General features: G+C 34.9%; 1 protein-coding gene across 8 annotated transcripts in view; it reads left to right on the forward strand.

Annotated features, from left to right (window-relative positions):
- The window catches only part of Nup98 (nucleoporin 98 and 96 precursor), a 107,649-nt gene that overhangs the window by 51,505 nt on the left and 36,963 nt on the right, over positions 1 to 19,181 (forward strand). For all 8 annotated transcript variants that reach the window (XM_013357674.4, XM_013357676.4, XM_005323136.5 and 5 more), the window contains 5 exons: positions 79 to 266; positions 9,133 to 9,249; positions 11,076 to 11,374; positions 13,420 to 13,533; positions 14,517 to 14,655. In XM_013357674.4, the coding sequence (XP_013213128.1) occupies positions 79 to 266; positions 9,133 to 9,249; positions 11,076 to 11,374; positions 13,420 to 13,533; positions 14,517 to 14,655 (857 nt within the window). The remainder of the gene's footprint in view (positions 1 to 78; positions 267 to 9,132; positions 9,250 to 11,075; positions 11,375 to 13,419; positions 13,534 to 14,516; positions 14,656 to 19,181) is intronic.

Genomic DNA, 19,181 nt, shown 5'->3' on the forward strand with positions numbered 1-19,181 from the left:
GTCATCTGATTTTTAAAGCCAGTGCCAACTTTTGAATTAAACTAGATTGTCTTTTGATGCTTTTCTTTTGTTTTTCAGAGATTGAAACCAACAAATCCAGCAGCCCAGAAGGCTCTTACTACACCTACTCATTATAAACTGACACCCCGACCTGCCACCAGAGTTCGTCCAAAGGCTTTACAAACAACAGGCACAGCCAAATCACATCTCTTTGATGGCCTGGATGATGATGAACCATCCCTAGCCAATGGAGCATTCATGCCTAAGTGAGTTTATTTTACAAACAATGTAAAATAAGATTATTTAAATTACTACAAATATAATACAGTTTACTTTAAAAAAAAAAGAGAAGAAAACCCAAGATATCACAGAATAAAAATGATTCAGTTACTCATGGTTGATGTAAAAATGTTTTGATAGATATGTTTCTGGTTTTACAAATGCACAGTTTAATTTTGTTTTTTCCAGGAATTAGTACTCTTTTTGTCTCTTTATAAACAGATGGTCAGGGGACTGAGGCTGTAGCTCAGTGGTGGAATACTTGCCTAGCATCCAGTAGGCCCTCGGTTCTTTCCCCTGACCACTATAAAACCAGCAAAGAAAAGAGAGGCCAAATTAAGAATCTATTTTTTTCTTTTTCTCTTTCTTTCTTTTTTAATTTCCCGGAATTGAGAATATATACACAGATAAATAGAACCAACAATAAAGCACATAGACATACACACACACACACAAAAAAAAATACAGGGAAATTTGTAGAGGAGTTATTAATAAACTTTTCTCCAAGTATATTCTGATAATCTACAGTAAAAAGCTGAAGAAAATTATACATCAAACCATTAACAGCATTTAACATCAGGAGAAGGAATATTAGGGTATTTCTTTTCTGGATTATTTTTCTAGATAAATAGCAGACACATAGTAGGCTTTTTATAAAGAACATGTACTTTAATCAGAAAAACAATAAGGTGAGCATTTTTTCTTTTAGTAATCTTTGGATAACAAATGAGAATTCATTACTTACAATTCTTGGCTCATGAATGTTAATAAAATTTTAAAAATTACAAATTTTTTTTTCTTAGACATGTGGTAAGATGGAAAGTCTGCTTTTACACATTTCTTAGAATAATAGTGATTTATTATTTTGAAAGCAAGGAATCTGTATTAATCACAGGTATGTCCTGGTATCTTCCACTCTGCTTTGCACATAGAATGTAAAGAGGGCATGGACACATTATTGTGTCCATCAGATCAGTAGTTCTTAGGGCAATTTCACGAGGTCTTATTAGGATTAAGGTGGGAAGGGGCATGTTTTATACTTTTTTTTTCCCCTTCATATTAGGGATTGAACCCAGAGCTGTTTACAACTGAGCTACATCCCCAGTCCTTTTAATTTTTTTTAATTTTTAGACAGGGTCACACTAATTTGCTAAGGCCAGCCTTAAACTTTCAGTACTTCTGCCTCAGCATTCCAAGTTGCTAGAATTAATAGGGATGTGCAACTGTACCTGGCAAAGCTGCTCTTATTACTATTAATACTTCATGTTCTCCTTGGTCCACTTCTGTGGATTTGCTTTCAACAGTTTTACTACACTAGATGCATTTCATATAGTTGATCTGTTCCTTTGTCCTTAATTTTCTACCACTCTGATCACGTTTCCTGGTCTCCTTTGCCAATTTCTGTCCTTCCCAACCTGATTCCAATGATCTAGTCCTTGAACTCATTTTATCTGTGCTTGCTTCCAGAATTCTTTGATTTCATCTTTCTCCAAATATCATTATTATCTTATGGTTCCCAGATTTTTATCTCCAGATTTATTTATTCATTTATTTAGGTAACAGGATTGCCTAACCTTTTTTATTTTTTGAACAGTCTCCCTAAGTTACATAGGGCCTCCCTAATTTGCTGAGGCTCACTTTGAACTTGAGATCCTCCTGCCTCAGCTTCCTGAGTCACTGGGATTACAGGCATATGCTATCACATTCATCTTCTCAAGATTCTTATGTTCAACCCTATTCTATATCTCCATTTAGATGCCAAGTAGGCCTTTATTTCAAAATTAACATGTCTATTACTGAAATCCTTAAATTCCTTCTCAGTTCCCTTTCACACAGAGCCATCCCTCTCGGAAGTAACTGCATTTCTCTCATTTTAATGAGAAACTTTGGAGCAGTCTTCAACTTTTTCTCACATTTCTTATCCAAGCCATTTACATATCCTCCTTGGTTTTACTTTTAGTAATTACTCTGTATTTGACCAGTTCTCATCACAGTTATTACCCCAATCTAAGGTACTACATTTTTTGCCTGAATTACTATAATATCCTCCTAACTAATGTTTCTGCTTTTACCCTTACACTTTTGCTTTTAGAGATAAACATAGATACCACAGTGATCCTTTTTTTTTTTTTTGAGAGAGAGAGAGAGAGAGAGAATTTTTAATATTTATTATTTTTTAGTTCTCGGCGGACACAACATCTTTGTTGGTATGTGGTGCTGAGGATCGAACCTGGGCCGCACGCATGCCAGGCGAGCGCGCTACCGCTTGAGCCACATCCCCAGCCCCCCACAGTGATCCTTTTGAAGAATAAGTTATATTGTATCACACTGCCTTCCACAACCCCAGCCACTCTGCTTTAATCTTACTGCCTCCTTGCAGTAAGATCCTTACTTTAAAAAAAGAACAGAATCATGAGAGAGTAAGATCACTCTATTTTAAAAGAACAGAATGGGCATGCCCCAGTTGGTCTCTTCACACACTTTTCCCCAGATATCCATATTGCTAACCCTCTCACTCTTTACTCACTCATCTCCTCAATGAAGCCTTCTCTGACCACCCTATACCCTTCCTGTTTTGGTCCTGGGGATTAAAAGTAGGTACACTTTGCCACTGAGCTACATCCCTAGCCATTTTTATTTTTTTATTTTGTGTTAGGGTCTCACCAGGTTACTTAGGTGGACCTGTAACTTGCACTTCTACCTCAGCTTCCCAAGTCTCTGGGCTAACAGGTGTGTGCCACGCACCTAGCTCCATTCTTGTTTTTGTTTTTTTATTCTTTTTATTCCTTTCATTTTATAATATACATATTATTTTATAATTGGTTTTTGTCCATTTTGTCCCTCTCGAACATAAACTAAATAGGCAGGGAACTTTGATTTTTTTCTACAGTTCAGTGTGCCTAGAAGAGTTCCTACAATATGGCAGTTGACCATAAATGGAGAATATATGAATGTGGCTCTTAGGAGATATATAAGGAGATAAACAATAATAGAGAATCTCACCAGTTTGCTTATAACTACTCATGGGAGGGAGGGTCTTAGAAATAGTGATCTTCTAAAATGGTGCTGTGACATGCCTATAAACCCTACTTGGAAGTCTGAGGCAAGGAGGATCATTTGAGCCCAGGAGTTCAGAGCCATAACAAAATCCTGTCTTTAAAAAAGAAAAAGAATTGTGGTCATCTAACCCAAAGAATAAGAGTAAATGGAGATTGGAAAGATTTTTCCAGTTTCTGCTGTCAGCTTTCTATAATTTAATACTATAATTCCTCTTATCCATGATATTACATTTATGGTTTTATTTTTATTTCTTTTTTTTTTCAAAAGAGAGTGTGTGTGAGAGGGAGAGAGAATTTTTAATATTTATTGTTTTAGTTATCGGCGGACAAAACATCTTTGTTTACATGTGGTGCTGAGGATCAAACCTGGGCTGCACGCATGCCAGGCGAGCGTGCTACCGCTTGAGCCACATCCCCAGCCCCTATGGTTTTATTTTTCAAGTGAAGTGTGTTCCAAATATGTTAAGTGGAAATTTCCAGAAATGAGCTGTGTGTGTGTATGGTTTTTTTTTTTTTTTTTTTTTTTTTTTTTTTTTTGAGATGTAGCTCCAAAAAAAAAAAATGGAGATGGAGATAAAGCATACCCAGGACCCAGGTATGCTATATCCTGGAGCTACATCTCCAGTTTGATTTGTTTGTTTATTTTTTATTATTATTTTGTTGTTGTTGTAGATGGACAGAATACCTAAATTTTTTTATTTGTTTTTATGTGGTACTGGGACGAACCCAGTGCCTCATGAATACTAGGCAAGCACTCTACCACTGAGCCACAACCCCAAACAGCTTATAAATTTTCTAAGTTTCTGTTTTGAGTAGTATGAATACACACACACACACACACACACGTATATATGCCTAAAGAAGTATTTTTAAGAAGGCTGGAAAAAAAAAAGAAAACATGTAACTTTTTAAAAAGTTATAAGACCATTCAGGTTTTTGTTTTTAAATGTATATTTTTTCTGGGTTACCAGGTTCTAAATCCAGTGTCACTCCTGATCCACATCCCCAGACCTTTTTATTACTTTTTTTTATTTTGAGACAGGAGGCCTGGGGTGGTAGCTTAGTGTCAGAGTGCTTGCTAGCAAGTATGAGACACTGGATTTGATCCTCAGCACCACATAAAAATAAAAAAAATTATGGGGCTGGGGATGTGGCTCAAGCGGTAGCGCGCTCGCCTGGCATGTGTGCGGCCCAGGTTCGATCCTTAGCACCACATACAAAGATGTTGTGTCCGACGAAAACTGAAAAATAAATATTGAAATTCTCTCTCTCTCTCTCTCTCTCTCAAAAAAAAAAAAAAAGACTTTAAAAAAAAATTAAAGGTATAAATTTTGAGACAGTATGTTGCTCTGGCCATTGTAATTTGCTGAGGCTGACCTTGAACTTGCAATCCTCCTGTCTCATCCTGTTCCACTGGGATTACAGGCCATGTACCACCATGCCTAGCTATAACTTTTTTTTTTTTAATTACTTTTGGCAAGTCATGTTTTTAAAGTAATTATTTCACCTAATTAAAATGTCAAATTTATTGGAATAAGTTATCTAAAAATAACCTTATATTTTTTAATGTTGGTAGAATCTGTAGAGGTGCCCTTTTGTTTTAATCCTAGCACTAATTATTTTGTGCCTCCTCTTGTTTTCAGTTTGGTAAGGAATCTACCAATTTAATTGGTCTTTTCAAAGAACTAACTTCTAGCATTATTGATGTTCTCTATTCTGTGACTGTCTGTTTCATTAATTTATATTATATTATCTTCATTAATACTTTTATTTTGTCTTAGTTTCTTCCCAACCGTCCCCTTTTGTATTTGTCCTTTTTCTAAATGGATATTTTGGTCTTTGATTTTCAGTTTTACTTCTTTCTAGAACAGTAGTCCCTTTTTCTCCAAGGGGATTCAGTTTCAAGACCTCCAGTGAATGTCTGAAACTGCAGACATTCTACCGAACTACTACAGAAACTGAATCTACAAACTACTACAGAACTGTATCTTTACTGTGTTTTTTCTATACATATATGCATACTTAAGATAAAATCTAATTTATAAACTAGGCACAGTAAGAGATTAAGAACTAATAATATGGAACGATTAGAGCGATGTACTGTAATGATTAAGTTAATATGTGTGGCTGGGGTTGTATCTCAGTGGTAGAGTGTTTACCTAGCCAGGCACTGGATTCCCTCCACAGAACCAAATTAAAAAAAAAAAAAAATTTAAAGGGGTATTTAACAAAAAAAAAAAAAAAAAAAGTGCCTTTGTTCTAGTTATGGAATTTTCCATTTACTATTTTCAGACTGTGTTATAAGTGAAACCACAAATAAGGGGGGACTCATAGATATCTTTTTGTTATTAATTTACGGCTTGCTTTAATGGCTCAATGTAATGTTAGTTTTAAATGTTCCATGTCTACATACTTGAGAAAGATGTGTACTCAGTAGTTGTTGGATACGATGAGCTTAAGTTACACCATTTGTGGGCTGGGGATGTGGCTCAAGCGGTAGCGTGGGTGTGGCCCGGCATGCGTGCGGCCCGGGTTCGATCCTCAGCACCACATACCAACAAGGATGTTGTGTCTGCCGAGAACTAGAAAATAAATATTTAAAAAAAAAAAAAAGTTACACCATTTGAATCATTAAGAACTTCTACATACATGCTACATACATGCTTAATTTTTAGCTAGTTTCCTTGGGTTCACATATCACAGGAAAATATGAACACTTCTACAATCTTCCTTAACTTTATCCATTTTTTTTTTTTTTTCCCCCTACCGGGGTTTGAACTCGGGGCGCTTAACCACTGAACCATATCCTCAGCCTTTTTTTTTATATTTTATTTAGAGACAGGGTCTCACTGAGTTGCTGAGTGTCTTGCTAATTGCTGAGGCTGGCTTTGAACTCGAGATTCTCCTGCCTCAGCCTCCCAAATTGCCGGGATTACAGGCAGGCATCACCTCATCTGGCTCCATTTTAATATTTATAATAAATTTTACATGTGTTCCTGCATCTTCTATTTTTTACTTTTTTTAAAATTTTAACCTTTTGAATTTTTATGTCATATAAAGCTTGCCACTTTAACCATTTTATGTGTATACATTTACAATATTGTATAATCATTTTCACTATTTCTTGAACTTTGTATCATTCCAAACAGAAACTTTGTATTCATTAGATAGTAGTTTCCTATTCTCTCTGAAACTCCAATCCTGGATAACCTCCTTATCACTTACTTAGTTTATAAATTTGCCTATTCTAGATACTTTACATTAGAGACAATCATATGTGTTTCTTTTTTTAAATGGATCTTTCATTTATTTATATGTAGTGAGAATCGAACCCAAGGCCTCACACATGCCAGGCAAGTGCTCTACCACACAGCCACAACTCCAGCCCCACCTCATTTGCCAGGCAAGTGCTCTGCTGCTGAGCCACAACTCCAGCCCCACCTCATTTGTTTTTCTTGTCTGGCTTATTTCACATAGTGTGTTTTCAGGATTCATCCATGTAGAATGTAACAGAACTTTGTTCCTTTTTAAAAAGTTGAATTATGTTCCATCGTATGGATATGCCACATTTTAAATTTTTTTCTTCTGGGGATGAGGGTTGTGGCTCGGCGATAGAGTGTTCACCTAGCATGTGCAGGGCACTAGGTTCTTTCCTCATCATCTTCTAAAAATAAAATAAAGTTATCGTGTCCAACTTACAACTAAAAATATTTCTTAAAAATTTATTCTTCTATTGATGGACACTTAGTGTGTTTCCACCTTTTTAACATTTTGAATAAGGCTGTTGTTTGTGTTGGCATACAGGTATCTAAACATGTCTGTTTTTAATTGAGTAAATACCTAGGAATGGAGTTGGTCATAATGTTAATTCTATGTTTAACTTTTTGAGAAATGCCAAACTATTTTCCCAGCAATTGTACCATTTCACATCATCATTAGCAGTGTTCAGTTTCTCCTTATCAGCACTTACTTTTCGTTTTATTTGATTTAAATAGCCACACTAACAAGTGTGAAGTGGCATCTCATTGTGGTTTTGATTTACATTTCCCTGGTTACTTAGTGATATTGGGTATGTTATGTCTTTATTTGATTTTTATTTTATATGTCAGTTGTTATATTTTCAAAACTGTCTGGCAGTACCTAGACTTCAAGCATGATATTGGCCTTCAGAGAAATTCATTCTTTTTTTTTTTGGCACACTGGGGATTGATTTCCTGGCCTTGTGCATGCTAGCCAAGTACTCACCACTGACAAGAGATTCTTTTAAAAGTAATGTGCTTTTTAAGATAATTGAAAAATAGCTGGGGCTGGGGATGTGGCTCAGCGGTAGCGCGCTTGCCTGGCATGCGTGCGGCCCGGGTTCGATCCTCAGCACCACATACCAACAAAAGATGTTGTGTCAGCTGAGAACTAAAAAAATAAATAAATATTAAAAAAAAAATTATCTCTCTCTCTCCCTCCTCTCTCACTCTCTCTTTAAAAAAAAAAAAAAAGAAAAGAAAAGAAAAATAGCTGGAAAGGTGGGGCATACCCATCATCCCAGCAACTATGGACATTGAGGTAAGAGGATAACAAGTTTTGAGTTCATCCTCAGCAACTTAGAAAGACTTGTCAATGGGCTGGGGATGTGGCTCAAGCAGTAGCAAGCTCGACTGGCATGCGTGCAGCCCAGGTTTGATCCTCAGCACCACATACAACCAAAGATGTTGTGTCCGTCGAAAACTAAAAAAGAAAAAAATATTAAAAATTCTCTCTCTCTAAAAAAAAAAGAAAGAAAGACAGACTTGTCAAGACTCTATCTTAAAATTCTTTTTTAAAAAGGGCTGGGGATGTAGCTCAGTGGTAAAGCATCCCTGGGTTCAATTCCCAGTACAAAACAAAACAAAACTTGTATATGATAGGAAGTTCTTGAAGTAAACATGCTGTACATAAACCTGAACTTTAAGGTATCTGAATATTTTTCTCATTAGATACCAGGAGTTTTTATTCCATTCATTATCTTTTTTTAAAAAAAATCTTTCTCATTTAGTCACAAGTATCTGCTCACCTGTTTTCTTCTAGAAAGCATATTAAGTTCTGTGGAAGAGATTGTAAAATACTAACTTCTAAAATAGAGGAAAAATCTCTTAAAGAAAGTAAAGGCATGAATTAAAATATAATCATTGTAATGGGTGATAGCATTCCGGGGTTCAGAGGAGGAAGGGGATTTTCTACTTCAATTTGAATGTCCTTAGCTTTATTCTTCCAAAAATTAGAATATAATATGTTGGGGCTATTTATGTTATAATTATACATTTCTAAGAAGAGAAGTAAATGAACTTGTTAGATCTCTTTGTCCACTGAGTTACCTGCCCAACCCTTTTCATTTTGAGATAAGGTCTTGCTAAGTTGCCCAGGTTAGCCTTGAATTTACAATCTCCTGCCTCAGCCTCCCAAGTAGATGTAATTATAGGTATATACCACCGCATCCAGGTTGTTAGATCATCTTTTGGTGTACAAGAGTATCCTTTTGGGCTCTAGTTGTTGTTGTTGTTGTTTGTGTGTTTTTTTGTTTTATTTTGTTTTGTTTTTTTTAAATTATTTTTTAGGTGTAGTTGGACACAATACCTTTACTTGTGTTTTTTTTGTTGTTGTTGTTGTGTTGAGGACCGAACCCAAGGCCTCACACATGCTAGGTGAGCACTCTAGTTCTGAGCCACAACCCCAGCCCTGGGATCTATTTTTAAGAAGATGTCTGTGATATAACTGTATACCTAAATTCTATTTTTATTTTTCTTTTGGTCACTGTTTATAGGAAGAGCATCAAGAAGTTGGTTTTGAAGAACCTTAACAATAGCAATCTCTTTTCTCCTGTTAATCGTGATGCGGAAGACCTAGCTTCACCATCTGAATATCCAGAAAATGGTGAGAGGTAAGCTAATTGTTTTAAGTTGCTTTTAAAATCCTATTCTCATTTAGAGAAGATTCTGAGCTTAGAATTTTATGAAAATTTCTAAAGATTTGTGAATATTCCATAGAAGAATTACAACTTAGAGGTATCTAGAAACTGAATAATATTTTTATTTCTTGGGTACTTTAAACTGTAAAATTCTGTTTCATATCTGCAAAACTATTTTGGTATCAGTACATATTGCTTTAAACAGGGTTAGCATACATTTGACACTCACTTCCTTACAATAAAGAGTACTTTGTCTGGTATAATTAGGAAAATATAACTGAGCAAAAAAAAAAAAATTAGTGTGGAGTTTGTAAAAGAGGAGTTAATAGTATTTATGTTAGTTTGGTATAAACTTATACACTGAAGAAATTTGTTGATTTATAAATACTAATATTGTAGAAATTATGCATGAATGATATGATATTTTACAACCAGCTTATTTCTATCTATTATAGTTGCCTTTCCATATTTGTATGAATATGTCTGCCTTCTTATTTTTAATGGCTGTATAGTCATTATGGTGAATGTAAGATAATTAAACTAGGGGCTGGGATTGTGGCTCAGCAGTAAATAATTGACTAGCACATGCAAGGCCCTGGTTTGGATCCTCTGCGCCACATAAAAATAAATAAACAAAGGTTTTGTGTCCAACTACTTCTAAAATATAAATTTTTTTTAAAAAAAAGATAAACTAGTTCTCCATTTTTGGATATTTAGATTATTTATTCTTTTCTTCAACATAATGCTTTAGTACAAAAATCCTTAATTATATTTCATTCTACTTAGAATATACAAAGACTTCTTTGATTAATAATACTTCTTTATTTAATGCAGACTCTAATAGTAGAGTTAAAATTTTTCAGTGTTTTATCTTGAAATTAATCACCACCCATTTTTTCCCACACAGTAGAGCATACTGGTTTTTTGTTTGTTTTTGAGGTGGTACTGGGGATTGACTTGGGCATTTGGCCACTGAGCCACATCCCCAGCCTTATTTTGTATTTTATTTAGAGACAGGGTCTCACTGAGTTGCTTAGTGCCTTGCGTTTGCTTAGGCTGGCTTTGAATTGAGCATACTGGTTTTGGGTTTTTTTTTTTTTGCAGTGCTAGGAATTGAACTCAAAGCCTATTACATGCTAGACTAGCGCTTTATTGTTAAGCTACAACCCCAGCTTAAAATTTTTGTTTTAGACCAAAAATTGAGGTTTCAAGAAAATAGAGCAGTTAAAGACATAGAATCTAGAGGTAGAGTTTCTGTGTTAAAATTTCAGCTTTAGGGGGACTGGGGTTGTGGCTAGTGGTAGAGTGCTTGCCTCACACATGTGGGGCACTGGGTTAGATCCTCAGCACCACATAAAAATATGTAAACAAAATTAAGATATTATGTCCATGTATTAAAGAAAAAACTTTTCAGCTTTAGGGACTGGGGTTGTAGCTCAATGCAGAGCTCTTGCCTCCCACATGTGATGCACTAGGTTCAAGCCTCAGCACCACATAAAAATAAACAAAGATAATATGTCCATCTATAACTAAAAATTTTTTTAAATATCAAAATTTTTTTTTCAGTACTCACAACTTTGCAGCATTGCACAAGTTATTTTATTTTTCTGTGCCAAGTTTTCTGTAAAATAGGAAAAGAAATTATAACCTATTTCACAGGATTGCTTTAAATACAAAATTAATGTTTAATATTTGGAATTACCCAGAACATTGCCAGATACTTAGTAAAGGGTCATTAAACATTAGTGTTGTTATTACTACTGATTAAGGAGTTATTACATTATTTTCTTCTTTTTCAGATTTAGTTTCCTGAGCAAACCTGTAGATGAGAACCATCAGCAGGATGGTGATGATGACTCTCTTGTATCTCGTTTTTATAATAATCCTATTGCCAAACCCATTCCTCAAACCCCAGAGAATTCTGGAAGTAAACACAACAGTAGCAATAGTGTGGATGATTCAATTGTTGCATTAAACATGCGGGTTGCTTTGCGAAATGGACTGGAAGGAAGCAGTGAAGAAACCTCCTTTCATGATGAGTCACTGCAAGATGACAGAGAAGAAATAGAAAATAATGCTTATCATGTGCATCCAGCAGGTCAGATTCATGTACATTATCTACATTTGAAATAGTTAAAATTCTTGTGTTTAAACTCAGATAGCTTGCATACTAGTTTTTTTTTTAATTGTTGTTGTTGTCAATGGATCTTTATTTTATTTATTTATATGTGGTGCTGAGAATCGAACCCAGTGCCTCACACATGCTAGGCAAGTGCTCTACCACTGAGCCACAACCTCAGCCCGCTTACTAGTGTTTAAATGAGTGTGATTATTTTCTTCTATATTAAATTTTCAAGATTTGAGCTAGTCTAAGTATATAGAGAGATCATAATTCCTGACCTGTATTGGACATTCAGATAGAAATTGTTGTATTAACCCAAAATCCCCCAAAATTAATCCATTAAACAAGCAAACTACAAGATTAGAGTATCTTGATCATCTTTTACCTTTTTTATCTATTAACACTGTTTCAGGTTTGGGTGAAGATGATTATATTTTTATTTTTTTAAACTCATGTGAAATATACATATAATGAAGATATACATTAATTTTTAAGTGTTTATTTCAGTTAATTTTGACATGTATGTATCTGGTATCTAACACCCCAAACAGGATAGAGAATTTTTTTTTTTTTTTAACCCTGGAAAGTTCATTGGTAGACCAGAATTCAACCAGAACTCTAGTTTCTGTCACATAGAATACTTTTGGCTGTTCTTGCATCTGACACAATGGACTGATATATTCTCTTTTTGTACTTAATATTATTTATGAGAATTCATTCATGATATTGACAATTTTTTTATTGTTCTGTGGTATTCCATTATAAAAATATTCCTTAAAAATAACCTTTCTCTGTGAATGAACATTTGGATTGAAGTGTCTATAAAAATTTTATATAAGGCTGGGATGTAGCTCAGTAGAAAAGCATTTGCCTTGCATTCACAAAGCCTGGGTTCGACTGCCCTGGTTCCAAAAAAGACCAAAACAAAAAAATTTTTTTTTTAATCTAGTTCTCTTATTGCCTTCATATATATCTTCTGTTTACTTGCTTTCTGAGTAAACAACTTTGTACTTTTACATAAATAATCTCAAGTATCTATATTCATTACAAATTTATTCCAATATTATGTCTTTTTAAATACCCCAAAAACATTTTTTATTGATTCTAATTTCTCATTTACCTTGTTTCCTAACACTTAATTTAGATCTTCCTTCCCACAGACATTCTAACAACCCTCTAAACCTTGCCAGTGAAAAGCAAGTATGCCAGTGGACTATGCTAGAAGCTGGAGTTGGATCTGATATCAACCTTAAATACTTTTTTCTCAAAGCAAGCTACCCTGATAACCTAGCTTCAAATAATAGTACAGGGAGGGATAAGAACAACCATACCAATGTTAAAGTGTTTTTGTTTTTTTGTTCATTTGGTATCCTATATATAAAATAAAAGTGGTTCAAGAGAGACTTTCCCAGAGTGTAATCTATAAAATGCCTTTCATATTAGAGGATGTTAATGAATATCCTTTGAAATGAGTTTTCTGTAAAAACAGTTTCCTGTGGCAGATTAAGTCTAGGGACCACAAAGTTTAAGCAGAGTTAAATAGTTAGTCTTCGTTTTAGTGTAAATGTTCTGAGGCTGTAAAATATTGAATTTTTGTTTGTTTTGCTGTACTGGGGATGGAACCCAGGGCTTCACAGATGCTAGACAAGCACTCTGCCTCTGAGTTTCATCCCCAGCCCTCTAATTATAATGTATGTTTCTCAGCATTTTGGGCCATGAAGCCTTTTTTTCAAAATATAGTTTTTCCTTTGTATTTAATAAAAAACTAGATTGGAAAAAATATTTTCTTTATTTGTATTTTCTCTTTATATAATAATTTAGCTATTATATAAGGTAATTTGAGTAATTTAGCTATTATATAAGGTAATTAGCTATTATATAAGGTAAGGTCTCTACCACTGAGCCACACCCTGGTCCTTTTAGGAAAGAAATTAATAAATAAAAAATTAAATAAATATTACTGAGAATTCCTCTACCCAATGATAGTCACGATTAATATTTTCTTTCTTTTATGGTCATAGGCATTGTCCTCACTAAGGTTGGTTACTACACTATTCCATCTATGGATGATCTTGCCAAAATTACCAATGAAAAAGGAGAATGCATTGTCTCTGACTTCACCATTGGTCGTAAAGGTAAGTGTGAGTTTAGGAGTTCGTGTATACGCCAAGATTTTTCACCTGTTTTCTAATTAAGGAAAGTCTTTGGTATCTGAATCTGTTTTTTCCTACATTTAGGTCTCCCTTGTCCTGAATAGTAGAAACTTGGATTGACAAGTAACAAAACTAGAAAGACTAGGACGATATAGCATTCTATTGGTTTAGGTATGCCCACCTGGGGCTGGTAACTATTTGCTTTGATTCAGTTTTCTACAATTAAAAAAAAATAGCAAGACATACTAGGTGAGAAAATGGAATAATAGGCAAAGAATATTTAATGCTTAGGATTATCATTATAGCTGACTTTATTTTCTTGGAAGAAAATTCTTATCATTCTATATTATATTTAAAAAGGGGTCAGGCAAACTGGGCGTGGTGGCCCATATCTATAATCTCAGCTATTTGGAGAATCTAAGTTTGAAGCCAGCCAGGGACCTTGTCTCAAAACAAAATAAAAGGCTGGGAATGTGGTAGTAAAGTTCAACCCCTAGTATCTCTGAAAAAGTGGGAGTGCCCTCAAGCAATTTAATTTACATATGGCAGGCTAACTAATTACTAAGAGTTGTTTATATAGCAGTGTGTCAGATGTTTGTAATCCCAGTGATTTGGGAGGCTGAGGCAGGAGGATAGCAAGTTTGAGGCCAGCCTCAAAAAGTTAAAGGACCTAGGCATGTGTCTCAGTGGTCATTAAGAAAAAAAAGAAGAAGATTGTTATGAGATAGCAGAAATGTTGTAAAAGTACAGGTGTTACATCAGATAATAGGGTAATTTATGTCAGTCCCTCTGTCATTCTTCTTTTGCTGGGATGGAAATCACACACTCCACAATGCTAGATGATTTAAAATATTGATTATTTAAAGCTGTTTTTCCCTTCTGGTTGTTTAATTACTTTAGATAAAAAGTGGGTTTTTGCTCCCTCATACAGGATGAACTTTTAACTCTTACTCTCACACTTTTAGGTTATGGCTCTATCTATTTTGAAGGCGATGTGAATTTGACCAATCTAAATTTGGATGATATTGTGCATATCCGAAGGAAAGAAGTTATTGTCTACTTAGATGATAACCAGAAACCACCTGTGGGTGAAGGACTAAATAGGTATAAACTTATTTGGATATAGAAAATAATAAACTAACCAACAGGTTTTTTTTAAAACATGGATGTGTTTCCTGTATATGTATTTCCTTCTGCAGCCGGGTTTTGTTGACTAACTATAGTAAGTTTGATTATTGTTTCTCTGCTTTCATTTAAAAGTATAAATGAGGCACATGCCTATAATCTTAGCTACTCTAGCTGAGGCAAAAGAATTGCAAGTTCAAGGCTAGCCTGGGCAATTTAGCGAGAACCTTTCTCAAAATAAAATTTTTAAAAAGGGTTGGGGATATGGCTCAGTGGTGGAATGCTCATGTGTTCAACCCCCAATACCAAGGGAGAAGGAAAAAGATTAAGAGACATATGCACATAGAAAAAACCAAGTGAGGACACAGCATGAAAGTGGCCTATATACAAAGAGGGAAGAGGTATCAGAAGAAAGAAAACCAGCTGACATCTTATTTTGTCCTTCTATTCTTCAGAATTGTCCCTCTTGGTGAGATTAGGTTCATAGAAATTTCAGGTGGAAGCCCAGAAACCAGTTAATTCAGATGGTCATGTTTGAGGGTGCTCTCTGGGTTGCACCAGGCTGGTCTTGAATTTGCAGTCCTCCTGCCTCAGCCTCTATTAGAGTAGCTGTACCACTGCACCTGGCTAAAAAGCATTTGACAGAGTTTTATACAAATCATTGCCAAAGAAATGGTTCCTGATATCAGTAGCAATGGTGAGAACTGTATGGAAGGACTTTCTAAGGCCTGTAGGCTTTTCCCCAAAACCCAGTTATTCTAGGCCCAGTCCTCATGACCTTTGTCTAGGGAAAAACTTGAGGCTTCTCTAGGTCCCAGCAAGCCAGCAACCCCCCTCCTGAGGCCCCTCAGCTCCCAAGGAGGTACTTCTGAGTGACATGGAAACTTTCTGGTAAATACTCAAAAGAACAGGATCAAGCTCAAGGCCTTGCACATGCTAATCTCTGCTCAAATGTCTTTTTATAAGAAATTATCTCCTGACCAGCTCAAGAGAAATTGTAGTATCATCTACATCGTTTTGAATGTTGACTACCCAGTACACATCCTAATTTCCAGTACCTGTGAAGTGACCTTCTTGCAAAAAGTGCCCTTGCAAGTGTAATTAAGAATTTTGAGATGATATCCCGAATTATTTGAGTGGGCTGTAAATCAAATAAAATGAGATTAGAATGATGCCAGCTACAGGATGCAGGTACAAAGAATACTGATAGCCATCAGAAACTGAAGAAAGATGTAAGACTTCTCTACTAGAACCCCTGGAGGAAGGGGTTTTAATTTAGAATTCTGGTTTCCAGATGTATGAGAGAATAAATTTCTGGTGGGGTTTTTTTTTTTTTTTAATGGTTCCAAGGATTGAACCCAGGGGTACTTAACCACTGAGCCATTTCCTCACCCTTTTTAATTTTTATATTTTGAGACACCTCCTGAATCACTAGAATTACAGACATGTGCCACTGTGTTCAGTGTTATCTATTTAAAAAATTATGATAAACAAAGCTATACTATGACAGTGGGACTCCTTTTTCCTAATAGTCACAGATCCAACTGCTAATTTCCCTGCCTGTGCCCCATCCTTGTTTCTGCTCTGGCTACACTTGTTATTTTAGTGTGAGAGCCTAGCCTCTAATATATCTTCAGATAGGTGAAAGAAATATAGTTAAACTAATTCATCTTTATAATAAAACCTTTTTTTTTTTAAGAGAGAGAGGAGAGAGAGAGATAGAGAATTTTTTTTTTTTTTAATATTTATTTTTTAGTTCTCGGCGGACACAACATCTTTGTTGGTATGTGGTGCTGAGGACCGAACCCGGGCCGCACGCATGCCAGGCGAGCGCGCTACCGCTTGAGCCACATCCTCAGCCCTATAATAAAACCTTAATTTAAACTCATATATCTTTATAAACCTGAATTGTGAAAAAATAGATAATCTAAGTAAACATTTAACAAGAAGAAGTTTGATTCAATGATCTAAAACCTCCCAGCAAAGAAAAGCTCAAGACCAGATGACTTCACTGATTGATTCTACTGAACATTTAAAAACAAGTTCACTGGCTGGGGATCTAGTTTAGTGGTACAGAGCTTACGTACCTAGCAAGCACAAGGCCTGGGGTTCAATCCCCAGCAAACACCCACCTGCTGCCCACAAAAAAAAAAAAAAGGAGACCAGAATACCAGTTCTCCAGCTGTTTCAAAAAATTGAAGAAAAGGGAACTCTTCCAAATTGCTTCTGTGGTTCTAAAACTAGACAGACACTATAAGGAAAGGAAACAATAGGTCAGTGTATTTAATGAATATATTGATGTGAAAATTATCAACAAGAAATAGCAAATAATAGAACATTAAAAGAATTACATACCATGGCCAAGTGATACTTTGGAATGCAAGAGGGTTCAGTATATGAAAATCAATGTTGTACACCACTTTAAGAGGATAAAAGGGAAAATACCACCTGACTATTTTGATTGATGTAGAAAAAGCATTTGATTAAATTTATTATTGTTTTATAATATAAACAAACTAGGGATAAATGGAAACTACCTTAATATGATGAAGACCTTATATGAAAAACAGTTTATATGGTAATCCTAAAATAAGGATGCCTGCTTTTTCTACTTCTCTCAAATATAACTACTCTAAATCCTAGAGTAATTAAGCAAGAAAAGGGAATAAAAGGCATGTAATTTTGAAGAAGTAAATTTATGTCTTCAAGGCTCCACAAAAATATTAGTACTTTACAGTAACATCAGAAAGAATAAACTAAAAACTATAAACCATTGTTGAAAGAAATTAAAGAGGACACAGAAACAGGAAAGACATCCCATGTTCATGGGTGGAAGACATAATATTGTTAAAGTGTTCATGTAGTCTTTCCTTGGTATCCATGGTCCCAAAACCCCACTCCTCATGGAAACCACAATTTTAATGGTAAAGTTTCTAATATAAAATTGCATATCATTTTCATGTAATCTACACACATTCTTCAAGAAGTTTAAATTGTATCTAGCTTACTTATAATACCTAGTATAGAGTAAATGGTATGTAAATAGTTTTTACACTATATTTAGGGGATGGTAACAAGGAAAAATGTCTTAAGTACAAATAGGGTTGGATTGTTTTCCTTGCATATTTTTGATCTGTGGTTGATTAAATTCATAATGTTCCAATTGTACACACGAAAGTATTGAAAGCAAGATCACCTTCAAGAAATAATTGTAGGGGCTGGGACTGTAGCTCAGTGGTAGAGCACCTGCCTCGCTCGTATGAGGTGCTGGGTTCAATACTCAGCACCATATAAAAATAAATAAATAAAAATATTGCGTCCATCTACAACTAAAAAAAAACATAAAAAAATACTTGAATACTTAATGTTGGTGGTAGTGTTTATTCATAATAGAAAATTGAAGACAACTCAATTGTTCATTACCAAATGGATAGAATATGCACAATGTGTTATATATACATACAATAGAATATTATTCAGCCTTAAAAAAGATGAAATTCTGACGTGTTATACCATATATGAACTTTGAGGACATGCTAAATGCAATAAACAAGTCTAAAAAAGACAGATGAATGATTCTGCTTTGGAGGCATCTAGGTAAGTCAACTTCATAGAAATAAAATAGAAAGATGGTAGCAAGGAGCTGGGGGTGGGTGAAAAATAGGGAGTTGTTTAGTGTATTAGTTTATTTTCTGTTCAGTAACATAGACTGTGTGAGTTTTTTTAAAAAAGGTTTTGTTTTGGCTCATTGTCCTGGAAATTCAAGGTCCCAGATTGGGCAGCAGCATGTAGTGATGGCCTTCTTGCTGGCAGAATCCTGAGGCAGTATAGGGCATCTCATTGCTAGAGACAGGAAGTGGTGGTGTATATGTATATCTGTCTGGTTTTTCTCCTTATAAACCCACCAAGATTCAGTCATGGGAATTCCAGTGTAAGACCTTATCTAATCCTGATCACCCTAAACACCAAAATTGGATTAAGTTTCTGCCCTTTAACTTTACAGTAGGGATTAAATTTCAACACATAAAACCTTGGGACTAAAGTTGTGGCTCAGTAGTACAGCACTTGCCTAGCATGGTGAGGCCCTGGGTTTGATTCTCAGCACCACATATAAATAAATAAAATAAAGGTCCATTGACAACTAAAAAAATATTAAAAGGAGAAAATAAATAACCTAGAGTGATACAAAGTTTTCCCTGAAAACCATAGCAGAGGCATAGAGTTTCAGATTTATAAGATGAAAGTCCTCGAGGTTGGTTGTACTACAATATCAGTATACTTAACTACTAAAATGTACAGTTAGAAATAGTTAAGATGATAAATCACATGGTAAGTGTTTTTATTAACAATTTGAAAAATTATCTACATAACTGTTGTATTTATCTCCATTAATTATTTAATAGCCAATACTCACTGCTTTGATATTTTATTCTATAAACATTTATTATTAATAAATCATCTTACTATTATTTAGCACAGTAGAACTTTTGAGACTGACACTGAGA

This window comes from Ictidomys tridecemlineatus, chromosome 4 (assembly GCF_052094955.1).
Source record: "Ictidomys tridecemlineatus isolate mIctTri1 chromosome 4, mIctTri1.hap1, whole genome shotgun sequence".
Classification (NCBI taxonomy): Eukaryota; Metazoa; Chordata; class Mammalia; order Rodentia; family Sciuridae; genus Ictidomys; species Ictidomys tridecemlineatus.